The sequence below is a fragment of the Ictalurus punctatus genome, chromosome 7, assembly GCF_001660625.3.
Source record: "Ictalurus punctatus breed USDA103 chromosome 7, Coco_2.0, whole genome shotgun sequence".
NCBI lineage: Eukaryota > Metazoa > Chordata > Actinopteri > Siluriformes > Ictaluridae > Ictalurus > Ictalurus punctatus.
The window spans coordinates 4,533,514-4,552,982 of NC_030422.2; the positions used below are offsets into that span (position 1 = coordinate 4,533,514).

At 38.3% G+C, this 19,469-nt stretch overlaps 1 protein-coding gene across 1 annotated transcript; it reads left to right on the top strand.

Moving 5' to 3' along the window:
• The first annotated feature begins 1,014 nt into the window (after positions 1-1,014).
• LOC128633006 (protein FAM50A-like) lies at positions 1,015-18,071 on the top strand. The gene is made up of 9 exons (XM_053681462.1): positions 1,015-1,030; positions 4,296-4,378; positions 5,011-5,071; positions 8,332-8,393; positions 10,411-10,487; positions 11,495-11,549; positions 15,114-15,239; positions 15,418-15,528; positions 18,000-18,071. The coding sequence occupies exons 1-9, from the start codon at positions 1,015-1,017 to the stop codon at positions 18,069-18,071; spliced, it is 663 nt and encodes a 220-aa protein (XP_053537437.1).
• Positions 18,072-19,469: the final 1,398 nt, after the last annotated feature.

Sequence of the window (19,469 nt, forward strand, 5' to 3'; positions counted from 1 at the left end):
GACCAGCCCGTTGGTTTGCGGGTGGTAGACCGACGTCTTAAGGTGCTTCACCTGTAACAGTCGACACAGATCGGACATTTATTTAGACACAAAAGGCGTACCTTGGTCGGTCAGCACGTCCTTTGGGATCCCCACCCGACTGAACAGGAAGTACCAGCTCCCTGGCGATGTTGTGGGAGGTGGCTTTGCGCAGCTGGCACCGCATCGGGGTACCGGGTGGCGTAGTCGACAATGACCAGGATGTACTCACGGCCCCGGGCAGACTTGGGAAGGGGGCCCACGAGGTCCATGCTCACTTGCTCGAAGGGGACGCCGATAATGGGCAGAGGGATAAGGGGCGCCGGCGGGGGCCTCTGTGGGGCAGTGCGCTTGGCACTGCGGGCATTGCTGGCAGAAGGCCCGGACCTCCGTGTCCATCCCGGGCCACACAAAGCGATCCCTCAGCTTCTCCAGGGTGTTTCGTAGCCCCAGGTGGCCGCCGAGGGGATGGGTATGAGCCAGGTGCATTACTGTTTGAGTCTTTGGTTTGGGAACCACCAGTAGGTCCACCTGCTCCCCGCGGCAGCAGGCCCGCTGATAGAGGAGACTGCTCCGGACGAGAAAGTACGAGGTAGGGAGTCATAGGTCAGGGCTCTGGTCGACTCCCTCTATCACTCGCACCTGGGCCAAGCTGTGCTTCACGCGGTCGTCCTCCTTCTGCTGCCGTCCAAACTTCCCCTCCCGGTTCACCTGGTAAAAAAGACAGAAGACAGAGGGTTAGTGTGTTGGGGGGCCTTACCTTCCATGGCGGCGCCTCCGTCGTCCTGGGCCAGGTAGGCCTGCCGGGCCCGGGTCCTCTTTGTGCGTCGCCGCGGCCTGCCTGACTCAATCGCCGGGGCCTATCGGGAATCCTGGCCAGTCCCTTCCAAGGAGCAGGGGCAATGGAAGCTCGGGGATCAGGCACACCTGGAGGGGCCAGACGCTGGCTTTACCCCGGATCTGGACCTCGGCTGCTGGCACTTCCCGGGTGTCCCCATGGATGCAGGTTACGGTGAGAAACCCTCCCCCGGGCAAAGTCCTTTGGGTAGAATGGATGGTCGGGGTGTGGCCATCCGGCGGCTGCCATAAATGGAGGGCACACCCCGCTAACGCTATGCTCCATGTAATGTTATGTGTTAACGATGCTAACACATTGCAGTGTTATAAACTATCCTAATGGGCCACCATGCATCTCCATTCAGCCCGTGTCCTGTCAGCTAAATGTAGCCTAATGTCTCTAATAATTATTCAAATGTTCATGCTTTTAATAAATCTTTTTGGCCTGCCAGCATATCAGTGAATTTAAACGAATGCTTGCATTCGGAGTACAAGGGTGTGTGTGTGTGTGTGCGCGCGTTTAGAAGTGCACCTTAGCACTTGTGGCCTCCACTGTTTCATTGGTCATTGTCAGACCGTGATTGATCACTAAAATACTCTCTCTCTCTCTCTCTCTCTCTCTCTCTCGCTCTCGCTCTCTCTCTGCCCATATGAGCCAGAGGAGGATGTCCTCCAGGAGAGTAAAAAAATTTTTTTTATTTATTTATTTTAATTATACCACACCGTGGTATTGACTTTGGTATCGTGTACTTTTGGTGGTATATAAGTACTGACTACTAGATTTTTGGTATCGCGACACGATAGAAGTTAAAAAGAAAAAAACTCCTACAAAAATGTGATCAAATCTTAATCAGATTTTGCTGATCTTGGCCATTCCAAAACATTAACATTCTTCTTTTCTTTTTCTTTTTAACATTCTTTGGTAGAACGAATTGTGTGCTTAGGGTCGCTGTCTTTCCGCATGACCCACTTTCTCTTGTGATTCAGGTCATGGACAAATGTCCTGACATTTTCTTTTAGGTTATGCTGGTATCACTCAGAATTCATTGTTCCATCAATGATGGCAAGCCATTCTGACTCAGATGCAGCAAAACAGGCCCAAACCATGATACTACCACCATTATCTTTCACAGAAGGGATAAGGTTCTTATCTTTTTGCCAATAGCCTTCTGGCTTGTCCACAAGATCTTTAACAAACTGCAGATAGGCAGCAATGTTATTTTTGGAGAGCACTGGTTTTGTCCTTGCAATCCTGCCATGCACACCCCTGTTGGTGTTCTCCTGATAGTGGACTCATGAACATTCACAGTAGCCAATGTGAGAGAGGCATTTAGTTGCTTAGAAGTTACCCTGGGTTCCTTTGTGATCTTGCAGACTATTACACATCTTGCTCTTGGAGTGATCTTTGTTTCCCAACCACTTCTGGGGAGGGTAACAGTGGTCGTTAATGTCCTAAATTTGTACACAGTCTGTCTGTCTGTGGATTGGTGGAGTCTAAACATTTTAAAGATGGTTTGTAAATTTTTTCTGAGGTCCTCAGAAATCTCTTTTGTTCATGCCATGATGCACTTCATCAGACATGTGTTTTGAAGAGCAGACTTTGATAGAGCCCTATTTTTATATATATATAATATGGCGAGCTGATTCACACCTGATTGTCCTCCCATTGATTGGAGGACAAAACACCTGACTCCAATTCCACCTTAAAAAGTAACTGCTAATCTTTTGCTACTCATAGATATGTAATTGGATAATTTTCCTAAATAAATTATATATTGTAGTATTTTGTCTCATTTTTTAAATTGGGTTCTCTATCTACTTTTAGGACTTGTGTGAAAATCTGATGATGTTTTAGGTCATGTTTATGCAGATATATAGACATTTCTAAAGGTTTAATAAACTTTCAAGCACCACTGTATATGATTGTTCCCAATTCCAATTACATTGTAAGTATTGTAACAAAAAAATTCACTGGGCTAAAAGTTTGCATTATGCATCACATCTTGTAAACCCCTCATGCAGAATCCCAAGTTTCCTACCTGTAAATATGACTTCATTGTATGTTCTAGTGTTATATTTACCAGTTTCCAAGACTACTTGTATATAGCGATAGCCCTGCAAGTAGGGCTGCACAATTAATCAGATATCGATCACGATTACGATTTTGACTGCACACGATTAAATGAACATGATCGACTGCGATATTGACGTTTAAAGTTCGTCCTCTGCTCATAGAAAACTCTGCTGTTTTCTCCACTCAAATCAAACACTTCCTACACTTCCCATTCACATTGAGCGGCGCAGGGCTGATGTCATTTTGTAGTGCCAAAACCCGGAGATGGTGTTAGCATTTTAGCGCTCAAGCTGCCAGTTTCTCTGCGAGCTCCAGCGCTTGCGCGACTGAAAATCACGACACTAGTTAGTACGATGCTAAATGGCACTACAGAGGTTGTCGGGGACATTAAACCTCATCACACCAAACGGGGAAAAAACTTTGCAGATAAACTCAGGGCTCTACAGTGCAACCATTTCAATCATATTTGCGACTGAAGTACTTTGTGCGACTGTGAATAAATATTTATTCGCACCGGTGCGAGTGACCTGGTCGATGTTGTATAATACAATCAGAATAAAAACTACAGGAAGTCCAAAATGCATCTACACCGCGCAACAGTTACTTTCACACTGCTTTGCATCACCTCAGTCAACCGAACAAGTGTGGAAATTCTGCAGGGAAGCCATTATGATGACGATTAACACTCAACATCATCTGCTTCTCTCACTTTCCCGATCTCACAACCGCCATCTTTTATTGATCACGCACTATGTTTCTAACGCCTGCTTGTGTGTTATATTCTGGCACGTTAACGCTACCATCTCTTTAAAAAAACTAAACAAAACAAAACAAAAATTCACTAAACTTCAACTGTGCTCCTAAATTTTTGTAGAAAAGAAATTGTCTTGCGTCTCTTCTCCTGTAAACACTGCATACGTCTGAATTGTTTTCATTTGGTTGCATATTGTTATAATTGATGCATATTTTCATTTGGTTGATGGCATTTTTGCTTATCCTATAATTAGCTTCTACGAGATGATGCACTTTAAGGATCAGTCTAATTTAATGCAAAGATTTGTACATTAGCAGGAGTGTAGCACAACATGGAGGTGAAAGCAGTGGTCTGTTTATTTAAATGTGAAAGTACAATAAAAATATGTTGTCCCTAAAATCAATGAATAATCTTGATAAATAATCAAGATCTCAATATTGATCAAAATAATGGGGATTATCATTTTGGCCATAATCGTGCAGCCCTACCTGCAAGTTCACCTGAACTTTTTTTTCTAGTAGTTGACATTTGCATCGACAACCTGTTCAGTCATGTTGCTGTGGATATAGATTTCAACTTTTGTTTTTAATTTGACTTGTTGCTGTTTGCTAGACACCCCGGTTAAGAAAAAGAGGCTGGGGAAGAATCCTAATGTCGACACCAGCTTTCTTCCAGACTGGGAAAGAGAGGTAAAAGTTTTTGACTTTTGATGCACTTGCCTAGGCTAGACTGTATGGAATAGAAGAAACCTGCAACAATGAAAATACCATCACCTGCACCAGTGAACTGTTTAAATAAATAAATAAATAAATAAATAAATAAATAAATAAATAAATAAAAATAACAAAATGTGTTTGTTTAGAGGAAAAGTAGAATGTGTTTTTCAAAGTACAACCTGTATGATGTATCATGGGCTGTGTTCAGTTAGTCAGCCAAGTTATGCCTTCGCTAGCATTCTGCTAAGTGAATAACCTTGACCAGGACTTTGAGGGAGGCAATTTGATTCACATGGCAAGACAGCGCAGGCCTTTTCCTTTACCACATCCACACTGAGATTTGACAATCTCCACATTTTTTATTGCTTTATTCCTTTTTATAGAATGTTATTTTTTTATTGTGTAGTATTTGCTATGAATTCCCATTATTCAGCATTGGGTTAAAATCAGAAATATGTTAATGTATCAGTATGTTAATCTATGGTGAGCTTATAATTCTGAAACGCTTAGCAAGGGTGCTTGGACCCTGCAGATTGCCACTTGCGGCTATATTGTTTGGTGTTTAAACGAGTTGTGTTGTTTGTTTTTGTGTCTTTTGTGTCCAAGAGGAGGAAAATCGCCTGAGGGAGGAGCTTAGACAGGAATGGGAGCGGAAGCAGGAGAAAATCAAAAGTAAGTGATATGAAAATAACAATTATTGTATGTATCTGAACATGAATGAAGCTGCTGTAATATGTAGGCTATTACGCTTATTTGTACTTGTAAAGGAATCTTAATTATTGGCATTATTTAATTTTTGTTTCACAGGAATCTCTATTTTGTGTTTTAATAAATCAAGATAGTTAAGTGTGTTTAAGCTAAGCAGTCGAATGCCATAAAGTCCATTATTACATCACCAGATAGGGAAAAGAATAATGCAAACAATGGTAGGAAAAAAGAAAATAGAATTTTCTTTGAATAACTGTGCCTATAGACATTAACCACGTTTCCATCAAAGTTTTTTGGGGGTTTTTTTGGTTATGAAAGCTTTAGTGCATTAAAATGTTTGCCAATATAGCTGATGGAAATGCAAATTATCAATAAAATTTCATAAAGGTCGACATAATCTTTTTTTCATTTAACTTTAGCACATAAACTCTACGTCGATACTTTAAAAGGTGGGGGGGGGGGATTGTTAGGAAAATAGTTTCTGTTGAGAAAAAATGGCATTCGTTCAAAAAGTGTCACATGACCGAATTTATTCATCAGTCGGGGGAAGAATAGGGATGTTTGTGCCATCCAGCACACTGCAAACCTGTGACACAAGATACTCCACGGAATTACGGTATGCGATTTCATTGGCCTCCACCACATGCAGCAGCCTGATACAACGCCGCATTCATTTTTCTTTAATATCTGTACACACAGCATATACACATTGATGGAAAGTTTCCCCCACTACACTATACCCAGCGCAGGTCGGTGGTAGTTTAATGCCCAAGACCAGCCCTATTTTTGTGGTGGAAGAACTTTGATAAATGAAGTGACAGTTCAGTTCTCACTATCCCGTTATATTTATTACAAAAATGCTTCAATTAGAACATGAAGCTACATAACCAATTACATACTGAGTGTTCTTTTCTGCTACAAAAAAGTCCAACTGTAACATTATGAAAAAAATTGTTTGCATACAAACTATGAAATATTTTAGTAAGAAATATTTTTTTGGCAGCTACCTCGAGCCACGGCATGTGACGACTGTTAGTTTATATCTCCATGGTATTGACCTGAGTACTCGAACGTGTGTGTGTGTGTGTGTGTGTGAGAGAGAGAGAGAGACCGAGAAAGAGAGAGAGAGACCGACAGAGAGAGAACTTCTTGAATCTTCATTTTTGACAGTGCTAATGGGAAGCATGTCTATGCAATGCAACTGCATTTGTGATGTCTTCTCGTTTATGTCATAAGGCATGGTGTACATAAGGCTGTCTCAGGATTGTCCAGTAGGATTTTGAAGTTTTTAAGTATTACGTCAATCACTGTTGTATTAGTGGCATGATAAGTGTGGACCAAAGGAATTCTCTCTATTCTAGCAGTAAACTGTTTAGAGGTCAATGCATCTGTTCTCTCAATAGTGTTAATAGGGGCCATGACAAGATCTGTGATTTTCTTGGAGAATAAAAAGTTGTATAAAAAAAATAATAATTAAAAAAAGTGCCCACTTCCTTAATTTTCTGGCAAAAGTCTTCATTCTCACTGCAAATGAATTTAAGAATATTTAACTGTGAATAATTAATGGAACTTTTGATGTGCTCGAGACGTGAAGAATTCTACTTCAATTAGGAATTAGAGTCTGTCAGTTTGTAATGGTTAGTGGTTTTCAAAGTGAAATCTGTTATGTTATTCTTGAGCCAGGGTAAGCACGAACTCTGATAACTAGGGATGCAGCGAATGCTGGGCAACCAAAATTATTCGGCCGAAAATAGCAAAAAAAGCACTTCCAGTGTTCGGCCGAATAAGTAAAAAGGCCGAATAAATTTGACCAAACAATGACGTGTTTGATGACGTGACAAAATAGCCTAGCAACCAGAGTGAGACGCACGAATGTCACGACCTCGATGAGGGGGCGTGCGTGTGCACGAGTTACGTGCACGAGCTACGTGCTCTTCGGATGTTTACTGTGGACAGTAAACGTGCATGGACGTGTGTTTGTTTTGTTTCTGTTCATGAGTATTCTGTCACGTCGCGAGACGTAAAGGAGTAGAGTATGGAAGCAGGTAAAGACGTATTTATTTAAGGGCAGGCAGACAAATCCAAATCGTAATCCAAAAAACTTAGTCAAGACAGGCAAAGGGTCGGGCGATCGGCAAACAGGCATAAACGAGGCAAAGCAGGAATCAAAGTCGCGGTCACAGTAAACAGGTTCAAAACACAAAACAAGAAACATGTACTATTACTATGGACTGGGAGCGGAAAAACCAGCTAAATCACTAAATGAACTAATCTATAGTTTAAACTAACTAAATCTATCAAGGAACATAACATTAACAACGTATCTAACTCTACTATATCTGCTATGATACTGCGCGAGGTGTACAGGGATGCGAGCGGTATATATCCCCAATATAATCAGCCCTATAGAACCCAATAGAACCATTTTCTGCACTCTTGTCAATATACTTTTTAATTAACTTTTTAGTTGTAGTCTACAGAGTGTTCCATTCTTTCAGCAGTCCATTATAGGCCTAACATCGGCTATTCAAGGGGCTCAAAGATGACCACATCAAAATATTTTTATTTTACTCATTTATTTAAAGTTATATTGTGCCTTGTTGGTAGCCTATGCCTGCTGAAATGAAAAAAAATGTTCAGTGTTAAATAAATATTTTGAAATTGTAGCTTTTGTAATTGATTTTTTTCTTTGAAGAGCAAGACAAAATAATAAAAAGCACATTTTGACTATTTAATTCAGGCAATGGTAAAAAAAAAAAAAAGAAAAGGCAAAATAAATGGAAAAAAACGTGAAAAAACGTGTTCGGTATTTGGCCTTTGGCTTTCGGCCACGTTTTTAATTATATTCGGCTTCGGCCAAGAATTTTCATTTATTATTATTTCGGTGCGTCCCTACTGATAACCTCATGAGAATTTTGGTGGGTGGGTCCCTTGGGTCTCATGAAGAGATTCAAGACCAAGTAACTGGAAAGAGATCAGAAAAAGCAGTAGTTCACAATAGAAGGAGCAGGATCCATTCTTCTCCTGACTTCACCAGTAACTAGTATTTTTGACTTATATGTTCTGAGCATACACCTGAATAATAATCTACATTGGCCCCTTAACTCTGAGGCCCAAAAAGTGTCAGAACTCCACTATGCTGAGTAGGTGAAATAAAAACGAGTTGCTAACAGACTGAATAAACTTAACAAAAGGTACTTAAATTTGACTTTTTTCCTATTCAGGTGAAGAAATTGAGATCACTTTCAGTTACTGGGATGGAGCTGGACACCGGAAAACAGTCAAGGTACCCACAATGACAGCCTAATAACAGCAAAATATTATTCTTTTCTCCCATTAAACCTTAATTTGCTATTTATTGCATTGATATTAGAACAAACAGATTTTTCTTCCTATATGCATAATATTCTGGATATGATGATACATATAGTCCCCTTTGAAACTACTGGAACGGCAAAGGCAATTCTCCTGTTTTTACTATACTCTGAAGACATTTGTGTTTGAGATCAAAAGATGAATATGAGACGATAGATCAGAGGTTCAGCTTTCAGTTCCTGATATTTACATCTATATATGCTAAACAACCTAGAAAAGGGCACCTTTGGCAGACCACCCAGTTTTTAGGTGAGCTAAAGTATTAGAATAGATGTCTCAAAGTAAATTAAAGTATATAACACTTATGGTACATTCAATATTATTTCGGCAGAAATTAGGAAACCGGAGGCAGGTCTGGACAACTCAAAAGGAGCTTTATTTTCTTTCATTTTCCAGCATATTTTATTCACACACTCAAACACACACACACACACACACACACACACACACACACACACACACACACACACACACACACACACACACACACACACACACACTGCTTTGTGCTGGCTTCTCTCTCTCTCGGCTCTCGTTTCTCCCCTTTTTATCCTCACATCTCCTCACTGCAACACAACATTAATTAATAGAATTCCCCACAGGTGTGCATTCCTCACCACTCACCTTCTCTGGCTCTGCCCTCCATTCACAAACCAGCACTTGAGCACACCCCAACTTGCACAACTTAATATTTGGTTGCATGTCCCTTGCATGCAATAACTGCTCCAAGCCGGCAACCCACTGACATTGCTAAACTGTTATGCATTCTGCTGCTACCATCATGAGTCACATCATCAATAAAGATTAGTGAGCCTATTCCAGAAACAACCATGCATTCCCAAACCATGGCTGTGTCTGCAATCGCAACCATGGCATTACCTACTGCTCGGATATTGGTACAATACGTACGATTCTGTATAGTGATATTTTCCATTAGAATTTGCTGGTTTAATTCAGAATTAATTGTTTCATCAATGATGGCAAGTCAGGCTCAAACCATGATATTACCACTAGCATGTTTCACAAATGGGATATGGTTCTTATGCTAGAATGCAGTGTTTCCTTTCTCCAAACATAACCCTTCTCATTTAAACCAAAAAATATATTTTGGTCTTATTTATCCACAAAACATTTTTCAAGTAGCCTTCTGGCTTGTCCACATGAACTGCAGAGGGGCATCTGTGTTCTTTTTGGAGAGCAGTGGCTTTCTCCTTGGAATGCTGCCATGCACACCGTTAGCCAATGTTAATGTGCATAAAAGTTACCCTGGGCTCCTTTGTAACCTTGTGGACTATTACACGTCTTGCTCTTGGAGTGATCTTTGTTTCTCGACCATTCCTGGGAAAGGGTAACGATGGTCTTAAATTTCCTCCATCTGTCTGACTGTGGACTAGAGGACTCCAAACTCTTTAGAGATGGATTTGTAACCGTTTCCAGACTGATGAGCATCAACAATTCTTTATCTGAGGTCCTCAGAAATCTCCTTTCCATGATACAAGTGTAGTGAAGATCAGACTCTGATGGATTACTGTTCTATTAATAAAATACGGCCTTACTCGCACCTGATTGCATCACAAATGAAGAAAACAACAGTTGGTGATGTCAATGGGTTGGCCTTAATGCAAGTAAGGGATATTCAATCAAATATTAAGTGTTATTTCTTTAAGACTGTCTGTTCCTATACTTTTGCTCACCTCAAAATTGGCTACTCTAGAGGTCACTAAAGGTCGCAATGTTCTAAGTTGTTTAACAGAGCTAGATGTGGATATCAGGGAAATAAAAGCTGAAATTCTGATCTTTCGTGTTTATCTTTTGATCATGTTCAACTTTTTATCTCAAACCCAAATGTTGTCTGTGTATAGCAAAAAGAAAAGAATTGGCTATTTACATACTTCTGTGTTTGTGTGACTTCATACCTCTTACTCTAGATGAAGAAGGGCAATTCTATTGAGCAGTTTCTCCAAAGAGCCCTGGAGGTTCTGAGAAAAGACTTCAGAGAGTTAAGGCAAGAAGACTGATTGCTGATAAACTGAAAAAGAGCTTAAACAAGTCAGGAAGTGTGGCACATACAACAGACTTTGCAATAGTCCTCTTAAATTTTCCCACTTAAATGCAGGTGAACTCCAGGTCCAAGAGGGTTAAGGCAGTGCTGGAAAATAATGGTGGCCACACAAAATATTGACACTTTGGGCCCAATTTGGACGTTTGCACTTAGGGGTGTACTTACTTTTATTGCCAGCGGTTTAGACATTAATGTCTGTGTGTTGAGTTATTTTGAGAGAACAGCAAATTTACACCGTTACACAAGCTGTACACTCACTACTTTACATTGTAGCAAAGTGTCATTTCCTGAGTGTTATCACATGAAAAGATATCATCAAATATTTGCACAAACGTGAGGGGTGTACTCACTTTTGTGAGATACTGTGTGTATGTATATACAAAGGTTCACATACGTTTGCCACTCACATATGTAATATTGGATTATTTTCCTAGATAAATAAATCACCACATATAATATTTTTGTCTTATTTGTTTAATTGGATTCTCTTTATCTACTTTTAGGACTTCTGTGAAGATCTGATGTTTTAGTTCATATCTATGCAGAAATGTAGAAAATTCTATATTCACAAACTTTCAAGCACCACTGTATATAATCATAATAGTAATAGTAATAGTAATAATAATAATAATAATAATAATAATAATAATAATAATAATAATAATAATATTTTGCCCTATACATGGGAAAACTGTAATTGCCAGCAACAGCTTTGCAGCAAAGTTCTAATGTTGGGAATTAATAGTGTATATATTAATATATTTTCATTAGCAGTTTACGTTTTGTGTACATGTCTTTGTTTATGCTTATGAATACATTTTTGTTCATGTCTATACGTACAAAGTAAAAATTTGTTAAACAATACTATGTACATTCTGATTGAATTGTTTTGTGGATCTGTTAATTGATTTTGCATTGTTAAGTAATATCATTGTATTCGTGCCCCACAGGTCTGATAGAGTGGAGCAGCTCATGTACATTAAGGAGGACTTGATCATCCCCCATGTAAGAGCAGTCAAACACAGAATGAATCCCTAAAATAAGGCCTTAATTACACAGTGATGATGATTATGATAAAACCAATTATAAACATTATTAAGGAGGCTTTGAGCAGTGTTTTTAAAAATGCTCGCTTTTTTCCTTTAACCACAGGTATCTGGTTTCTGAACACACTTTTAAATAACTTTCTGACATCACATGCTTTTTGTTTTTAATCATCCAACAATCCTTGGCCCCATCAGCTTGCTCACAAGGTTTTGTAAAGCTGCTTTGTGACAAAGTAAAGTACTTCTGACATTTGTTCCAATGGTTCAAAAATTCTATGAATGTAGCGGAGTTCTTTTTGTGCCTCCACCATTGAGTGGTAGAGGCATTATGTTTTAAGGCTGTTCATGCGTCTGTCCGTCCAACTGCCCGGGATTCTTATTACCGCAATATGTGGTTCAACAAGTGTGGAATGTTTGTAGGATTTATGTGGAATTTTTATCATTGGAACCAGCAGATGAACTAACTAGGTTTTGGAACAGATTCAAATGGTCTTGTAGTCAAAGAAAGGTCATATTTTTTTTTTTTCAGTAGCTTACATCATCTTCGAAAAGTGTGTGTGTATACATGTATGTATACAGAGTGTGTGTGTGTGTGTGTGTGTGTGTGTGTGTGTATATATATATATATATATATATATATATATATATATATATATATATATATATATATATATATATATATATATATATATACACACACACACACACACACTTATACATATAAATATAAATTGTATACTGATAATTGTATAGTGAATCATAGGGTTGGCGGTTCGATTCTCGGCCCACATGACTCCACATGCCGAAGTGTCCTTGGGCAAGACACTGAACTGCAAATTCTTCCTGATGGCAAGTTAGCGCTTGCGTGTGAGTGTGTGTGGGTGAATGAGACATGGTGTAAACCGCTTTGGAACCGCTAAGGTTTAAAAAAGCGCTACATAAGTGCAGACGACTTACCATTTCTCCAATATCCTTCTGGCTTGTCCATGTGATCTTTAGAAAACTGCAGACAGGCAGCAGTGTTCTTTTTGGAGAGAAGTGGCTTTCTCCTTGCAACCCTGCCATTCACACCATTGTTGTTCAGTGTTCTCCTGATGGTGAACTCATGAACATTAACATTAACCAATGTGAGAGAGGCCTTTAGTTGCTTACAAGTTACCCTGGGTTCCTTTGTGACCTCAGAGACTATTACACCTAGGGCTGCATGATTATGGCCAAAATGATTATCATGATTATTTTGATCAATATTTAGATCATGATTATTCATTAATTTTAGGGCCAACATATTTTGATTGCACTTTCACATTTAAATAAACAGACTGCTGCTTTCACCTCCATGTCGTGCTACATTCCTGCTAATGTACACATCTTTGCAGCAAATTAGACTGATCCTTAAAGTGCATCATCTTGTAGAAGCAAGATATAAATAAAATTGTATCCAACATATAGGATAAGTAAAAATAAAAAGGCCATCAACCAAATGAAAATATGCATCAAAAATCACAATATGCAACCAAATGAAAACAATTCAGGCGAATGCAGAAAAGTCAATAACCGTGTTTGCAGGAGGAGAGTCGCAGCCAAATGAACCAATAGAGAGGTGCAGGGACGATGTCATTCTGAACCGGAACCGGGAAGTTATCATCACACCGCTTCCCACGACAAAAACCCAATAGGATTTTCACATAGGCTTTTGGATTATTGCAAAAGATAAGCTCTGATCAACAAAAGTTTACAACACTAACACGTTTTGTCCATCAAGATCATTTTCAAGTTTGAAGCCTAAATACAATCTGCAAAAATAAAAAGCTAACCATATACTATAAACTAACTAAACCACGGTCGACAAGCTTTCGACAAACTTTTCCAAACTTGATTTGAAACATTTTCCATAATATGGATTTACTCTGTGGATGAATCTTCATCCATGTTTTTTGGGAATTGTGCACAGCGGACCTGAACCAGTTTATCTGCAAAGTTTTTTCCTGTTCGACGTGATGACATTTAATGTTCCTGACAACGTCTGTAGTTCCATTTAGCAACATGTTAGAAACTGTCCTTTTCAATACACGTAAAAGCTTTAAAAACTCACGAGTGGGGTATTACTGGTGTATTTTGTGTCGTAGAACAAAACGTGAAAATATTTTGAGCTTGTGTTCACCACAGACTTTATTTCAGGGTTTTAACCAAAATCCCATTAAAAAAAAAAAGCCCATTGACTTCAAGACAATGGAACCGAAAGGGTTAAAATGCTAACTCGTTTCCAGGTTTTGGCGTACAAAATGACATCATCCCTGCGCCACTCTATGGTGATTGGCTGTAAGTTTAGGAAACGCTTGATTTGATGTGCAGCAGAGTTTTCTATGAGCGGAGGACGAATTTAAACATCAGTATCGCAGTCGATCATGTTCATGTAATCGTGGGCAGTCAAAATCATAATCAAGATCAATATTCAATTAATTGTGTAGCCCTAAGTAGACCTATTGCTCTTGGCGTGATCTTTGTAGATTGGTGGAGTCCAAACTCGTTAAAGATGGTTTTGCAACCTTTTCCAGCCCGATGATCAACGACTAATCCCATGATACACTTCCCAAAACGTGTTGTAACTACCAGACTTTGATAGATCGCTGTTCTTTAAATAAAACAGGGTGCTCACTTACACCTCATTGTCATCCCATACAGTATCTGACAAAAGTGAGTACACCCCTCACATTTTTGTAAATATTTGATTATATCTTTTCATGTGACAACACTGAAGAAATGACACTTTGCTACAATGTAAAGTAGTGAGTGTACAGCTTGTGTAACAGTGTAAATTTGCTGTCCCCTCAAAATTACTCAACAAAAAACATTGACTGAGTTACACATCTGTGGGTGGAATGCCTTGTTTATAAGAGAGGTCAGATGACCATAGCCAATTTAATTTGAGCTGCCAGGAAGGATATAGTAACTCAAATAATCACTCTTTACAACCACATTGGGTTTCACTCCTGTCAGCCAAGAACAGGAATCCGAGGCTATCATGGGCACAGGCTCACCCAAACTTGACCATCACCTGGTCTTTTTCTAGTATTCAACTGTCCAGTTTCAGTGATTCTGTGCACATGATAGCCTCAGTTTCTTGTTCTTGACTGACAGTTAGCTGATGTGTTCTTCTGCAGTTGTAGCCAGTCCAACTCAATATTTGATGTGTTTTGTGTTCTGAGATGCTTTTCTGCTCACCAAGATTGTAGAGTGCTTATTTGAGTTACTATAGACTTCCTGTCAGCTCAGACCAGTCTGGTCATTCTCCTCTGATCTCACTCAATAAGCTGTTTCAGCCTGGATACCCTCCATACACAGGATGTTTTTTGCTTTTCACACCATTCTGTTTAAACTCTTGAGAGTGCTGTTTGTAAAAATTCCAGGAGATAAGCACTTTCTGAAATACTCAAACCAGCCCTTCTGGTACCAACATCCATGCCACAATTAAAGTCACAGAGATCACATTTTTCCCTGTACTGATGTTTGATGTGAACTGAAGCACTTGACCTGTATCAATTTTAATGCTAAGAGCAAATTTGTGTGTCTTAATCCAGGACCACTTTTCAGTTTTGATGTTCATGACGATATCCGATTGGTAAATGATGCTACAGTTGAGAAAGATGAGGTAAAGGCATGGTGTGATCTAAACATTAAGTCCAATAACCATTCATCATAATGAACATTTCACATAAGTCTGTTTGACATGGAATCTTGTCCACAGATGTTAATTTGTGTGTGTGTGTGTGTGTGTGTGTGTGTGTGTGTGTGTGTGTGTGTGTGTGTGTGTGTGTGTGTGTTTAAAGACTCATGCAGGAAAAGTGGTTTTGAGGAGCTGGTATGAAAAAAACAAACACATATTTCCTGCCAGCCGCTGGGAGCATTATGATCCTGAAAAAAAATGGGACAATTACACGGTAAATATAAGTTTTGTGCTTTTTGCAGATTAAAATGCATTCACTTGCACTTTTTTTTATGGCAGATTCAAAGATCCATAACATCCATAACATTTTTATGACTTTAGTTCTTTATTGACTAATAGCAATATAAATACACACCTTGTACACCAGCGGTCAGGAGCCTTTTCAGCTGGCAGAGCCATAAAAACCCCAAAAAGTTATATATTTTTCTTTAAAGACCCAGAGAAAGGTTAACACATTTTCTGACGTTTTTATGTCTACTTGTTATTAGTTATTGGCTTTACTATGATTGCATAATTATCAAAAGTGGTAATGTAATAAAGGCCATTACACATTTTGCTTGTAGGTGGCACTTGGACTTCATTTAACTAACTTTAATAGTTTCGTCAAATGGTAAATGAATAAAACATGCCCTATGTAAGTAAGAGTAAATTGAACACTGCTTACCGTTAATGTGACTTCCAAATATGCAAAATCGTCTGTCAATTCGGACTGGAAAATTGAATTGACACACTGGCTTTCGTGCCCCCACCCCTCCACTGTTGAGCCATTGGCAGTAATTTAAAGTCATATATGGTTCACGAACCATAGGTTCCCGACCCCTGTTGTACAGTTATAAAGGGTCACTAATGTGTATTCAATGTATAATTTAATGTAATTGTTATACATTGTATGTTATTTACATAAATTAAAGTTCTGCATGTTAGTGATATGTTTCATTTAACTGTAGTCACTATATAAAGACATTTTCTTCCTCCCTTTTTAGATCCGATGAGGTGGCGCCTTGCATCCATGTTATGTTCAGATTTTAGGAATATATTGCTTTTTTCCCCCCAGAAGACCTTCTGCACTAATGCAATGTTATAAATAAATAAAAGATGTTTGCATTTTTTTTTTTTTTTTTTTTTTTTTTTTTTTTTTGGTATTGAGAGAATTTTTTCTGTTTAGATTTTTCAAGTTAAAGTCTTCTAGGAAATACACACATTCTGATAATTCCACATTCTGTGAATTCTGTTTTCTTGCACACTGTTTAAATGTAATATTGCTTTTTTTAATATGCCAGGCAATTTATTGGTTATTTTATTATTTAGTTATTTATTGGTTATTTTATTATTTAGTTATTTTATTATTGGTTAATTTATTATTTAGTGGTTCCTGAAAGTTTGTGAACAGTTTAGAATTTTCAATATGTCTGCATAAATATCACCTAAAACATTAAAAGTAGAAAAAAAATAAATAAAAGTAGATAAAGAGAACCCAGTTAAACAAATTATACTTGTTCATTTATTTATTGAGGAAATGATTCAATATTAAATATCTTTCAGTGGAAAAAGTATGTGAATCTTTGCTTTCAGTATCTGGTGTGATCCCCTTGTGCATCATTAACTGCAACTGAATGTTTCCGGTAACTGTTGATCAGTCCTGCACATCGGCTTGGAGGAATTTTTAGGTCATTCCTCAGTACAGAACAGCTTCAACTCTGGGATGTTGGTGGATTTTGTCATGGAAAACAATCTTTCCAGCCTAACAAAAAACTTCAGAAAAAGAGGGTTTGTAGATGTCAAAAAGTAATTAAACTTCATTGAAACAGTAAAGTGAGACAGTCTGCAGAAAGTCTGAATTATACACACACACAAGCCTTTATATACTTTTCTCAAACAGTAAATTTATCTGTAGGCGGGGTATTAATCTTTTCTTTCTAAAAACAAACCAATCTCCATCGCCTTAATAATGTATATATGATATCTTATATTTGTGACGCATGCGTTGTCAGTGGTATTTTCTGAAAGGTTTCATCAGGACAAGGTTTTTACCTTTATAAATTGACCCTTATACATGAATGACTTTCTGGCTTTAGTCCCAGCCTGGTACACTTCATCCTGGAAGTCTGATCTGTTATTTTGACACTGGTTTGCAAGCTTAAAGGGCTTTGATTGGAAACACAGTTTTGGTGAATGTCTAATTGCTAATTTATTGCCATAGAGTGAAGCTGTTGTAGACAAAACACCTGCTGTGCAGTAAAACATAGAAGTCGTCTAGCTCTGAACACACTTAGAATATAACTCGATTAAAAAGTGTTCTATGGTTTTAGATTATGCTTCTAAATATTGATTATACATACAGTATAGGTTATGTTTAAGTAATAATTCTAAATGTTGGTTATGTAAGGGTCCACTCACCGGTCCAACGACGGTATCCAGTGACGTGGTAGAAGGATTCCTGCGTGTTCCTGTCTTTTCTTAAGCGATGCGAATACATTTAGATCATTAAATTTGTTGTTCCAATTCTGTTTGACTCTGTCTTAAATTAAATCTGACTCCAATTGTAAAAACCTCAGTGTTGTATTTGTTTCCTAATTATTTGTAGAACGCAGATCTGTAAATACTTTTGATTTTTTACATTTGATTAATTCTAGTTTATTCTATAGTTTAAATTGTGCTCGTTCATTCGGATTCCATGTCGCTCAGAGTCTCGTACCGGTCGTGTACGCGGATCTCACGGTCACAAACTCACCAGTCCTGGTCATTAGCCAGAGGTAATTGAGTAATACTATTTAGATGGCCGCCCATACTTGCCCTTTTCTAAAAAATTCCTTGCTTAGTCCCCTTAGATAGGAACACTAAATTATAGTAACGTTATTTCTAGTCAGAGGTCATGACCACTAAATTTACAGAGATAGACCAATAATATCTGAGTTAAAATTAGCTTAATATAATCATGCCACAGATTCCTATGTACACTTAACTAGAAAAAATATTACAATAATCAGAGGTTCAGACTTGATCCTATTTAGACTTGGTCGATCAACTTTGTTGTCCTAAACGGAAATTTCCTATTGAGCCTGTACACACTAAGTACACTTAACGCCAAGTTGTTAGCCTGGACTCTAAAATCTCAGTTGGCGTGCCCCAATGCTCCACCTAAACCTGGATTTTAGCCTGTACTAACCTGGTCGCAGATTTGCGGTAACAAGGATTTAACGTAATCTACTAGAGACAATAATTTCAGAATAAGTCAGAATTTAACCAAGTCTAATCATTTATTTAACCAGGTACAAACACATCCAAATCCAATAATACTTTTAATAAGAAGAAAAAAGAATTACATTCAGCTTTGAAATTATTCACCCAGTAATTATTTTAATGCCATATCATTCATTCTTGATGAACACATTGGAAAAATTTAAACACATTTGTTTACAACACAAAATAATCTTATTTATTTTGTAATTAAATGCAAAAAGGTAATGCAATAAAAATACATTTATATGAACCTACTGTCAGTAGGCTCTTAAAATATCTGGAACTATTATCAAAAAATATTTTCATTATTCTAACTGCAAATAAATATATACAACACTGCATCCAGTTGTTCTGCTTTAATGCAGAGTAATGGATTTTGTTGTGGTTCACCTCTTAGGACTTCAGTGTAAACAGCACTTATCATACATACAGTTTGCTCAATCTCCACATAGAAACCAACTATACTTGTGAGGTGAGTCTTAAGCGAAGTCAATGAAAGTCATACACCTGTCTTTTTATATTTCTCTCCTAAAGAACTGTTACATTTTTCTCAGTAGTCACATAGGTCTTGCTGTAAGCCTAGTATGTATTACAGTATATTCGAACTCCTCTGTAACCCTGACAGTAAGAAAAAAAATCCTGGAATGCTTTACCACAGGAATATTTCCTGTCCGTGTCAGAGGAAACCTTAGACCTGGTGGGTATATTTTTCGGGTCCTGTTGTGTTTGCATACCATGGGTTTTTTTGCTCGTATCTCCCGGTGGAATTGAGCCTTTGTTGAGCCTGTCAGGCTGTCAAAGAGCGACACGGATTCCCCTTCCTGAGTCGGACCTGTCCTGTTCGCACTCCCCTCAGTCCTTGATAGGGATAGGGTCTTTTTTCTGTCCAGTAGAGGGGTTTGGGCGAAGGGTTGG